At 30.1% G+C, this 12461-nt stretch overlaps 1 protein-coding gene across 1 annotated transcript in view; it reads right to left on the bottom strand.

Moving 5' to 3' along the window:
- Positions 1–3310: 3310 nt before the first annotated feature.
- Positions 3311–12461, bottom strand: part of LOC106462922 (G protein-coupled receptor kinase 1-like) — a 76660-nt gene continuing 67509 nt past the window's right edge. Inside the window, exons 17-21 of the mRNA XM_013922891.2 lie at positions 12057–12222; positions 11483–11616; positions 7859–7978; positions 6667–6828; positions 3311–5524 (exon numbers count right to left, since the gene is read on the bottom strand). Coding sequence (XP_013778345.1) covers positions 6670–6828; positions 7859–7978; positions 11483–11616; positions 12057–12222 — 579 coding nt within the window. The 3' untranslated portion in view covers positions 3311–5524; positions 6667–6669. The remainder of the gene's footprint in view (positions 5525–6666; positions 6829–7858; positions 7979–11482; positions 11617–12056; positions 12223–12461) is intronic.

The following is a 12461-nucleotide window of genomic DNA, read 5'->3' as shown; positions in this document are numbered from 1 at the left end:
TACAGATAACAATACACCGGTTAACAATATTCCTCAAGGAACATTTCACAACTCAAAATACTTAAACGGCAACATCTGTTTACATACAATGGTTATTCACTAAATATTATTCACTGGGGAACATTTCATAACAAAACGTAATTAAATAATAATTTTTTTTTCTTTCAATAAATCCTCATTAACAATGTTAATGACCAATGCATAATGAAAAACAATACTTGAAGAGCAATATATTTTTAAATACAATGTTTCCTTATGTCACAATGTTTTTAAAGAAATATCTAATAATAAAACACAGTAACAATCGGTTACAAAGAGTAATTCCTTAGTTAACATTGATAAGGACCACTAGTTACTGAAACTTTCAATACTTAGACAAACTTAAATAAAATAGTTCAAAGTTAACACTTGTTTACAGATGAGAAATTTAAAACAATGACTTATTTCAATAAAAATATATGTTTTGACCACAAAATAATAACAATTTTACACATTTGTAACGAAAAATAAAAACTACTTTTTTGAAAGCTGTTTTTAATGGCCAAGTAACATCAAGAACTCAAATTAAAAGAAACAAAAACAGTTACAAATCATTGGAGATTTTCCTACAAGTTCTGTTTGATAGTAAGAACTTTCTATTTATATTCATGTAATGAAAACTATAATTAAAGTACAAACAAATTTTTTACCCTAAAATCAATGCCAATCATGCATCCCTGGAAAGTCTGTAACAATGATAATAATGAAATACTACTTTAAATACTAAAATGAAAAGTGACAAAAGAATTTAACATAATGGTCTATACATACACACATATACACACACACACTACCCTGTATTAATCCTAGATTGACAGAACTTTTACACCAGAAACTAAAATTATAACAGTTTGAATCTTGTAAAACAAATATATGTACACTTCAAAATCCCTGCCTTAAAACATGAAATTTGAGTTAAATTACATTTAGAATTATTTCCCCATAAAGAGTGTAGAAGTGATCCAGGTTTTGTTGTTTTTTTTTGGTGACTGTAACAAAATATAGTTAATATTTCAAAACTCAAAATGTTAATTTTCAGTAGCAGAATATCCATGCACTACCACAGAATTACAACACACTAGGTTTAACTTCAAATGTGTTACACTAACCTAATACAGCACTAACTTGCTTTTTTTATCTTTGAATTTGATTCCAAAAAGGTTTTAATATTACAAACCTTTTTTTCTCATAATGATTTGACTAAATAATGCCGATCAATGAACTTATTTAAACAACTGATGCTACATGTTGCCACTAAATATTCTTTAGCCTTTGTTGCACGCTTTATAAAATAATTCTTGGTTGTCGAGTTGTTTCTTGAAAATTATTCTGCATCCATTATGATGTAATACAGTCACAGTCAAATCCCAGTCTCAAACATTCTTTAAAAACTCTGACTAGCTTTTATGTTAATGTGAAAATCTCCAATTCTGGTGATAGAGCTAGTGATTCTTTTGTACTAACCTTAAGTACTAGGTTATAAACACTACAATCACAACATTTAGCAGAGATATAAATGATTAAACAGAATTTATACTCACCCTAACAATTTCCTGAATACACTCTAATCTGATATATGAATAGGTTATCAAGTAATTAACAAACGTAACAGGCCCAAAGCACTGGATATTTGTGTAAAAGGCATGTAAACATTTTCTTTCATTATTGATTTTGCCAAAGTATGAATAACAACTTAGCTTCTAAAGGACCAAACAACAGACTTGATATTATCAACACTTTTGCAACTATATAGATGTACTGAGCATTAAAAACAATGAGAAACACAAATACCTTCATATAGTAGTATCTCAGTACAATTTGCTTGGCCTGTGATGTTATTGCACTGATTTTTGTTGCTACTGTTTGCTTTTTTAAAGATTAGATATTACTAATTTCCAAAAGCTCTGAAATGTTTTGTACCATTTTGGAGGTTTCGTAAATTTAAGGTTATGATGCTTTTGATTAAGAGACACCCCAACTGGATAATTTGTCTGATTTCTTGGATTTTTTCACTAACAGTTTAAGAAACCTAATCCCAATATCCCTATGAACCACAAGATACATAATGATTATCTTTGAGCTAATCTTTAAATCTTCCATGATGGCCTTAGATATAATCTCGTATATCAATGCAAAAATAAGACTACTACATCTTAAATATAGTTGGCTGACTTGGAATGCATTGCAATTTTAAACACTTAAGTGTTATGTGTAAGCTGTTCTAAGGTAATCAGCAATAATATTAGAATTTTGTGGAACTCTATAGAACTACAATGTAATATATACTGTTTAAAGACATTTTAATTCACATTCAAACTTTCTTGCAAAGTATCTTTCACCAATAAAATGTTTTACAAACACACTTCTAAATAGTATATACATATGACACTGCAATATTTTTCTTGTTTAACTGTACCTACTTCAATTTAGAAAATAACTTTTATCTGAAAGTAGCTGTTGTGGTTTGAAACATTGGAAAACAAGGATAGAAATATAAATGATTATTGGAGAAGAAAAACTTTTGAAATATACCATTAGTTTATTATATCTTACAGACATCCCTGATATCTAAAAACAGTGTTATCTATCATAAGACCTCTTACTAAATCATAAATATTTCAAAGACATCATTAAAAGCATGGAACCTAGACTTTAAACATAGGAGCCTTTTATAATTTATTTTGCACACATTGGCCTTGGTAATTCAAGATAACGTAAACTGTTTACGTATGAATTTCACAATATAAAATATAATTTCACTTCTTTTTTTTCTCCACATTAAAAAGTCTCCTAAGTTATAAGTATCAATATGGCAATTCATGCTATTCTTATACATATTAGTACAATAATCAGTTGTAAATTCCAAATCTCATCGTTCACAGTTGACTTCCTTTTCAAGCAGATAAAATTAAAATATAAAGTACATTATAAATGACAGACAAACATAAAAATCACCTCGCAATATATGAAAACACTGACTGCTTCATGCTTATAACAAAAAATTATTAACAAACATTAGAGAATATACCTTAAAATACCAATTTTTTACATATTAAATACAAACAAATAAAATACATAAATTTAATATTCTAAGAACGTGTGTATAAACCTTAAATAAATCATAAAAAGAGAAGTTTATTTACGTTTCCAAATCTTGTTATATAATGTAATTACAAAGATAAAATATAACATTAAAATTAATAATACTAGATTTTAACAAAAAATAATAAGTCTAGTTTTATTTCTGATATCTTGTACATTTTTTTTTTCAAAATGATAGGTAATATGGGGCTGAGACAACTGTCTTAGGTATATGTGTAGACTGTGGATTAGAAGTTTAATTTACTAAAACATCCAACTTTACAATAATACAAAAAGTACTTAGGTATATATATATATATATATATATATCCTGAGCTTCCAGGCTGATAATAAACTTTATTCAGAACAACAACAAAATAAACAGATAAAAGTTTACAAAATTTAAGCCCTTCTTTTATGTGCATTCATTGTACTGTTGTTTTCTTTCCCTTAATGAAGGATGTAGTCAATCTAAATGTGATGACATATATATAAAATGTATTTATGGATTATACTCATTTTTGTTGAAGTACAAGTTACTTAATTTTGTAACACTAACTGAAGTCATAATAAAGCAACAAATTAAATGGCACTTGAAATACAGAGTTTAAAGACTTTTTTAACAGTCTTATATTGTATCTAGATATATATATATGTCAATTTTAATCACTTTATGAACACATACCATTGTACATAATTATATTGTATAACTAAGTCTCTTAAGTTATAAGTATCAGAAAATGAAGTCGTAATTTGAATACTAAATCACTGTATTCTTTGGCTTTTGTTTAGACACTAAACTCACTAAGAATAAAATTATTGTTTGATAAGAATAACATTATTAATGTCAATTATTGTTTGATCCTCAATTAGACTTCTGATACCTCACAGAAAATACGAGTCATAAAAACATTTAAGGGTGGTAGATTCAAAATATTTTCAACTTGGTCCCCCTAAACAAACATAGTCTGGGATTACGATATTAAGCATATCTGGTGGTAGAGAAAGATCTGAAACTAGATGCCGTGCTTCACTGCAGTTTCTTCTGTACGAATATCATAAAATTTAGATAAAGTTATGGCAACTTATCTATTAATGATACTAAAGATTTACAACAGTGTAACATTCATGAAAAGTAACTTGTATATGTATCTTTTGTAATGCCAATAACCTACACTGATGCTTTTAGAAATTCTTAGTCATTAGAGAAGAATGACCAATAACTGTACACAGAAAACCTACTTCCTAATATCCACAGAGATTCATCAAGGTCTGACTTGGAAGAATGACCTAAATAAATATGAAAGTCTGATTTTATAGAACAATCTACAACTTTTTCCTGACAATAACTTAAGCCATCTACACAGTTATTTGTGTTATATATTTATTATCACAAAGCTTATAGCAGAATTAAGTGAGCAACTGTTTTAGAAATTCTGACTTTGCACAGGTTTATAAGTTGAAAAGTCAAAATAATTTGAATAAATACAAATAACAGCCTAAACACATTGCTAGAAATAGTACACATGAATGAGCTTTCTAGCACTATTATAAAATAAACATTAAAATACCTTCCACTCACTGTCATTTTTTTCCTCATTGGAACATTTGTGCATCTTGCCTTTTAAAAGGAGTGCATAAAACCTCTCCTGAAGAACAACTACAAAATTTGTGCTATGTCCAATGACTTAAAAGGGATTAATCTTATTCTTTTTTCTGGGTAAGTACTGCAGGTCTTATTTTGAAGGAAGTACTTTAACCCAATGATTAATGCCTTAATTTTATTATTTTTAGCCATAGGACTTGATGCTTTTTCTTACTTTGAAAGAACCTTTTTGATTGAAATCCAAATACTGGCACAAGAAATGCTTACAATGTATTTTTATCTTCCAAATCAATGTATACTATGCTGTTAAATGAGAGACTTTCAAAAATTACAAAAACAAAATATCCCATACACTTATCTATGGCAGCTTTTCATGTAGTTTTTCCAATAACACTGTGCACTTATATCAAAATTTTGTGAAACATACATTAATTTCTGTTGATCAAAATTTGGTGTTTAATTAAATGAAGCAGTAACTTTTTTTAATACAAATTTTTTAACCTTTATAGTGATTTTTGTTAAATTGCAGGTCTTTAAAACATGTGTTTGTTTTAATTAGAAGAGAAAAGAAAAGTGAATATAAGCACATATATGGAGCAGCAAGGTAAATACTGTAGAAGCGCTTTTGCTTATATCTATAAATCAAGTGATGGGCTTATAAACTACTTTCATTGTGAGGGAAATTGTGGAAACCACAACTGTTCAGTTTATACACATTCTTCATCTGGTTACTATACATATATTCATTACAACACATTGCTTCCACTTCTCTCTCTGAAGATTTTGTGGTAGATGATCCTGTCAAGACAAAATCAATATCCACAAACTGATTATACCACATTTTAACAAGTATTTAGAACACAAAATAGAAGATTTATTAACTTTCAAGCCAGAATCACGGGTCTACAATCTGTATAATTCTAAAATGACTGTCAAGAAATTTTCAATACCTGAACAATAAACTTTGAAAAATGCATTAGACCAATAAAGATTATTTAACATCAAAATCTTAAAAAAATTTTTACTTATTATAATTACAGAAATTTTTTAAAATGTTTGAATAGTACTTTGAAAATATGTACCTAAGAAATTTTCCTACTATATTTATAACTTCAGTACAATTTACCAAATCTTTATTTTACAGATACCACTAAATGTTCTTGTATAATATTATCTACTTTAATAAGGTTTGTCAGGACTTTAGTTTTATGTATATATAAATATATTCTAACTTTGTAGTGTTTATTTTATAATATACAGTTTCACTACACATCCTCTGCTCTGGCAGAATAATTTTTTGAAACATTAAAATGTTTTGAACATATAATCTTTATGAAATTGTTACATAAGTCACAAATTTCTACCAGTAAAGACCTTTTATACTGTCAAGGTTCCCACTGTAAATTAAATGTAATGTATCCCAAGTTTCACAAAATTAATAGGTATTTTGTTTTGTGAACCGAGGAAATTAATTGTTTTTTGAAATATCATTAAGATAAGCCAAAATTCCCAATCCTAGTAAACTCTTACTACAAGCTGAGATCCACATATACCTTTCAGCTGAGATCAAAACACAGACAATATTATTTATCTCATTGAAGTACAGTCTGAAAAGTAGCCAAAATCTTCTTTTACATGCTTTGATAACTCTCTCTAATTACATAACAAGTATTAATTTCAATGTATTCTTTTCAGTGTTGACATTACATTTCTTCTAGAGTCATGTAGGAGATCAGTGAAAAAGAAAAATTCTCTTCATGTACATGTTCATTATATACTAAATGGAAGAAAAACTGTTTCTTATCACCCAGTCTATTCATGTTTTAATAATAATAATAAAACAAATAAGATCAACTAGCACCTTTTCACTGATTTCCTATAAACCATCTGCAAGTACAGTTTCTGATCATCAAAAACTGAAAAGATATCTATTGTATTACCTGTTAATTGCCATTTGGATGTCTAATGGCTACACTGTTCTTACTGTTGGCATCAGTCCCATAAATCTTCCCTGCTTTCTTTGCCATGCTGCCTAACAGCTCCAATGAGTTCTTGTAGGTAGACTTAAGAGATATGAGCCATTCTTTCAATCCTATCTCATCCTGCACAACATGATATTAGGTTACTAGCAGCCAGTGAAATTCATTACAAAATACTTTAAGAAACATTTATAAGTTGTAACATCCTGGTAACTTTTCTCATTTACAACCATACTGTTCCAAAATAATATTTAAACTTAATAAGCACTGAGACTATCTACTTGTTAAAATGTATTGATTTTTAACATAAGAGGGAATCCTCAATAGCCATGGCACCGGGCAGTATTAGAATAAATGTGGGGCACGTCTATACCCGATTCAATTTTATTACTCATCAGGATCTTCACCAGCTTACCCTCAAATTGAAATTCTTTAAGGCAGGATTAGAGTAAATGAATCAATGAGACCTTGGGTGTGGTCAAATACATCAATCAAAAGGGTTCAAAACTGTAATTAGATCTCAAATCGGTCAAGAGATGATGGAGCTATGAGCTAAAAGTTTGTACTTGAAGAAAAATTCAGAGCCATTCTATGAACTTCTATAAATAAACTGTTCCACTTTATACAACTGTTATTGAAATTCTTCAAAGTCTCAGTCTTTATTAACAAGTATACTCTACAGAATACAATTCTCCTAATGATAATTAAGTTACACATCTGAAGGAACTATAAATGCCTCTTGAGGATGCATCATAAATAACCAGAATAAACCTAAGATCTGATAATGTACGTATAATAAATAATCTGTAAGGTAAGAGATAATTGATGAATAATCGTTGTTCCATGGATTCAGTAAAATTTATTGTAATGCATAATACTGTGACTAACTTTCATCTAAAACGTAAATACTAATATTTTATTCCAAAAGCCTGAGTCTAAACATTTCATTAAGCCTCAATTGACTGTAATTTCACAGAAAAAATTATCGACTTTCAACAGCTACTTTTCTCAGGAAAAACAAGTATTTTTCATATGTTTGGAATTTATGTCAACCTAGTCTCCTTTCTGCTAGAACTTGCAAATTATCAGAAACTCTGTTCTACTAAGAATGATGCATCACTTGAGAGCAAAAATAATTTCAAAAAACTCATACAGTGTTTGTCAGGACGACACGTGCATCTCGGTCTCCTCTCATCTTCAGCACAATGCAGTGTTCTCCCTTTATTTGGACATAGTCAGAACAAACATCTTCCACTTGGTCCATGAATATTAGCTAAAGTGAGAAATTAAACTTTCTATATTATTGACACATCAATTTCTCCTTTAAATGGGTTTATCTTAAATGAAATGATAACATGTGAGATGGTGTTCAGAATAGATCAGGGGATTTTTACTTCTTGCGGGCCAACCCTTACAAACAAATAAATCCCATTGATGATGCAAGCAACTAGATTCACTTCTAAATACATTCATTATTAAATATGATGCATTTTTTGCACAACTCAGAGCTTCATCACAGTAGTTTGACAAAATACTAATGCAATGATAAGATTCCCATTTTGTACAGCTACTTTAAGCTCTTCAGTTATATAGAAGTGTTGCACATGCAAGCCATCCCTAAAAGAGTTAAAAGGTGGAAGTCACACAATGGTACATCAGGAGATAATGTTAGCTAGGATAAGGACTATCCATCCAAACTTTTCAAGTGCACTTATTGCATAAAGGCAATACCAGTCCTGATGTTGTCATATTGTAGGATAACATTATCTAGCAAAAAATGGATACTATGATATTAAAACAACCAAATGGAAACTAACCTGTTTCAGTAGTTAATCCTAAAGTCAAGTAAATTCCTCTACTTCTTTAACATCTACACATTAATGTCTTAAAGAACTTGCTCTGCACTTAGCCAATGACTTCTACTTTACAGAAATATAAAAGACATTGAACAAAATCAATAAAAAAAGGTCTATTATTTTAAGATACCTAAAGAAACAATACTTTGTTTTCTGTAAGCCTAAATTTTCTAGGTTTTTTTTTTCTTGCACACAATATATGATGAGTGCATTGCACATTTAGGACTTACCGTTTCATTTAAAATGTTAAAAATCTTCAAATTAACATCAACCAACCAATTCTAGATAATTTGGTCAAATTAAACAGTTCTTTATTTTTGAGAAACAAAAATGCCAAATGTCCAGATTCTAGTGAGCATTTCAATGAAATTTTGGTGAAAGTTGAGGTCTGCCTTCCACATATTTTCATATTTCCTTTGCAGAATGTAGTTAAAAATCAGATAATACTGGGTAATTTTGTAAAAAACATGAAAACAGTGGTCATATTCACAATAATTAAGACATTTCAAGAATTTTTGGGTCAAAATCATCAAGAAAAATTGGATAGATAATTTAATTGAAAGTGTTAATCCGAGGTTTTAGATAATTATTTTTTATTTCCCCCCCCCCCCTTTAAAGTTACTGGACTTTTCCATATTTTTCCAGGTGTATGGCCACACTGGATAGATACATATAACTGCTTTCTAAGCATTAAAGAAAATAAACTGATGAAAGTATCTGCAAATTGGGCAAAATAAAAGCATTGTTGCAACATTTTTCATGAAATTTTACCAAAAGAATTAGAAGTTAGCTACATAAATTAGCCATACACCTATTAGAAAACCAGTATTGAGAAGGTAAACTCAGACTGAGTTAACCTGGCAGATACATATGTTCTATTAAAACCCAAAGCTCCTTCCTACATCTTTGTGAAATTTCACTGAAAAATTTAGAAGTTAGTCACCTACAAGCATGGAAATGTTAATACGCATTTATCAACTACTGGAAATGTTTTTGTTCGAAAAGTAGTATTTCGATCAAAATAAGGTAATAAAAATACGCATATGGTGCAACTTGGGTTAAAATAATACATGAAATAATTAATAAAAGATTTACATGAAGGTAAACCCCTATATGAAAGTTTGCCTTTCAATGGGGAATATTTTGCTTTACATTATTTTGTTCATAAACAGTAATGCAAATAATTATGAAAACACGCAAGTGATACACATAGGAATCACAAAAAACAGTAATGGTGAATTTATTAATGGTCCAAAATCAAAATAATTTCACAGAAAATACAAAATAAAAGTTAGTAAGTCTTATATTGCACTAGTATTTTTTTATAAGATTCCCTTGCTTTACACAGAGCATTATAATTTGTCTTCTTGCTGCCATACTGTTTGTCAATATGCAAATGTATTCCCCCCCCCCTGCAGTTTCCACATTTTGTTGCCATTTGAGATCGAAATTATGAAACTTTCAAATTGGACTTTATATTTAGAATCTATACAATCTACTTCAAATTGAGAAAGCTAAAATAACACTGATATTATGTAAGTAAGTTAAATTTTCAAAAAAAATTAGAATGTTCTTAATTGCATAAGTATTCAACCCCTTTGCTCCAGCAACCATAAATCAGTTCAGGTGCAAAAGATTAGTTTGAAAGGTCACAAAATTAGTTTAATGGTCTCTGTCTGTGTATAATCAAAGTGGTTTAACTTGACTTCAGAGTAAATGCATCTGCTCAAGCCACAACTCACATAGTGTACAAAAAACCAACGATAAAGACCGAGGAGTTTTCCAAACAAGTCAGGGATAAAGTGGTAGATAAGCACAGATTAGGAGAAGGTTAAAAAAAATTTCAAAGTTACTGATTATCCCTTTGAGCACGGTGAAATCCATAATTAAGAAGTGGAATGTGCTTCATACCACCCAGATCAGGCTGCTCTTCCAAACCAAGGAGCCGGGCAAAAAGAAAACTGGTTAGGGATGCCACAGTAGCTTTGGAAGATTTGCAAAGTTCCATGTCTGAGATGGGAGTCAGTGTTCATACATTGACAATATCCTGGTTCCTACACAAAGCTGGCTTATATGGTGAGTGGCAAAAAAGAAGCCATTATTGAAAAAGAACCATCTTAAATTTTGTATGGAGTTTGTGACAAAACATGTAAATGATACTGCAGACATGTCGCAGAAGGTTTTGTGTCATGCGAGACAAAAATTGAGCTTTTTGGTCTAAATTCAAAGCATTACATCTGGCATAAGCCCAACACAGCACATCACCTAGTCAACACCATCCCAAATGTCAAGCATGGTGGTAGCAGTATCATGTTATGGGGATGCTTCTCATCAGCAGGGACTGGTAAGCTTGTCAGAATTGTGGGGAAGATGAATGGTGCAAAGTACAGCATGGACCCAAATATCTGGGGAGGGAGGAAATACCAAAAATAGTTGAGAAGATGTAACGAGGAACGAGGTGAATAAGAGATGGGGAAAAGGATAAAAACACAAACCTGAGACAAGAAATCTGTGAAGAGTGAATTAGGCCTAAGTGAATCTTCAGGTTGTAATTGGGAAGGAACGGCAAACTTTGGAGGTGGGAAAAATACTATCAAAATCCTCGTTATTATGAACAATTTCAGCCAACTCAGGAGACTGGGTGATGTCAGGAAACAAAGGTTCACCCATGTAGCATCCAATCTCCCAACATATAAAAGCAGAGAGTTTCACCGTCCGGTTGCCCACACCTAAAACCTGAGAAAAACACTGGTCGTTGGTGTGACCCCCAAAGTGTAACGTGAACTTCGAAATTCATAACTCAAGAAAATGTTCACAAATGTTAATAATTATACAAGAAGATATTTAATATAACAGAAGAAATGAAATTACATTTATATCTTCTGTGACACAATATCTGCAAAATTCAAAGCAAAACTTACATCTGGTTTATTGCTTCCTGATTCTGTATGTAGTTCCATTCTGTTTGGATAAAGTTTACCATATCTAGTCAGCCAGGCAGAAGCAAATGGTCCTCCAAGCTTTTTGATAAAACCATGAATGATGCAGTCAGACTCTAAAACATATAGGTGTATAATTAATAGTGAAAAACAAACCTGCTAAGTAGAATTTTATTTCTCTATATAAGAATAAATCAAGGTTAAATAAAGCATTCTTTATCATACTATATAATTTATTACTCAAGAACAGAACATGCTGAACTAACAAGATAATGGTGATATAATAGGAAATATCATAACAGTAGCCTTAAAACAGCAGTTAAGTATTAACTTTTAAAATGAAATTCTTAAAAATAATCACTTAAATCAGACTTCTTTTATAAAATAAAGTTAACTGTTATCATATATTTCATTAACAGATAACTTAGTAAAAGGGAACAATTATGTTCTAGGTTAACTTATATTGCTTTTCATAAAAAAAAATGAAAAAGAAACTGAGAAATTTCTAGTTCTTTGCAGTGAATGTGTCTACATAATATTAAATACTTATATTAACCTTTTTCATCTTCAAAGATCATTTTCATTTTGGCTTTCCTCTTCTGAGCCATCTTGTCTGCCTCTTGATTAATGGCATCAAACACTGTCTCAGCTATTTCTTGTTGCCATCGATCAGAAATGACCACAGGGAAGTTTCTGTAGAGTTCTTGGTCAGCTTCAGTCAGCTGTAGATACAAAGTTAATACACAAAATGGAGAGAGAAAAAAAATGAGCTTCAGTCAACTGTTAAAAAAAAGATAACAGATGAAGCAGTAAAGTAGAAACAAAAACAACTAGATGTTGATTAAATTACAGAAAGCAACAACCAGTACAGAAATGAAACACATGTACTTATCCCATATAGTATATAACATTCTAACTATGAATAAGCATAAAAATAATAATCTCATCAGTAATATGGTAA

The sequence above is a fragment of the Limulus polyphemus genome, unplaced genomic scaffold (genome assembly GCF_000517525.1).
Source record: "Limulus polyphemus unplaced genomic scaffold, Limulus_polyphemus-2.1.2 Scaffold1283, whole genome shotgun sequence".
NCBI lineage: Eukaryota > Metazoa > Arthropoda > Merostomata > Xiphosura > Limulidae > Limulus > Limulus polyphemus.
This window is presented reverse-complemented; position numbering and strand designations above follow the sequence as displayed.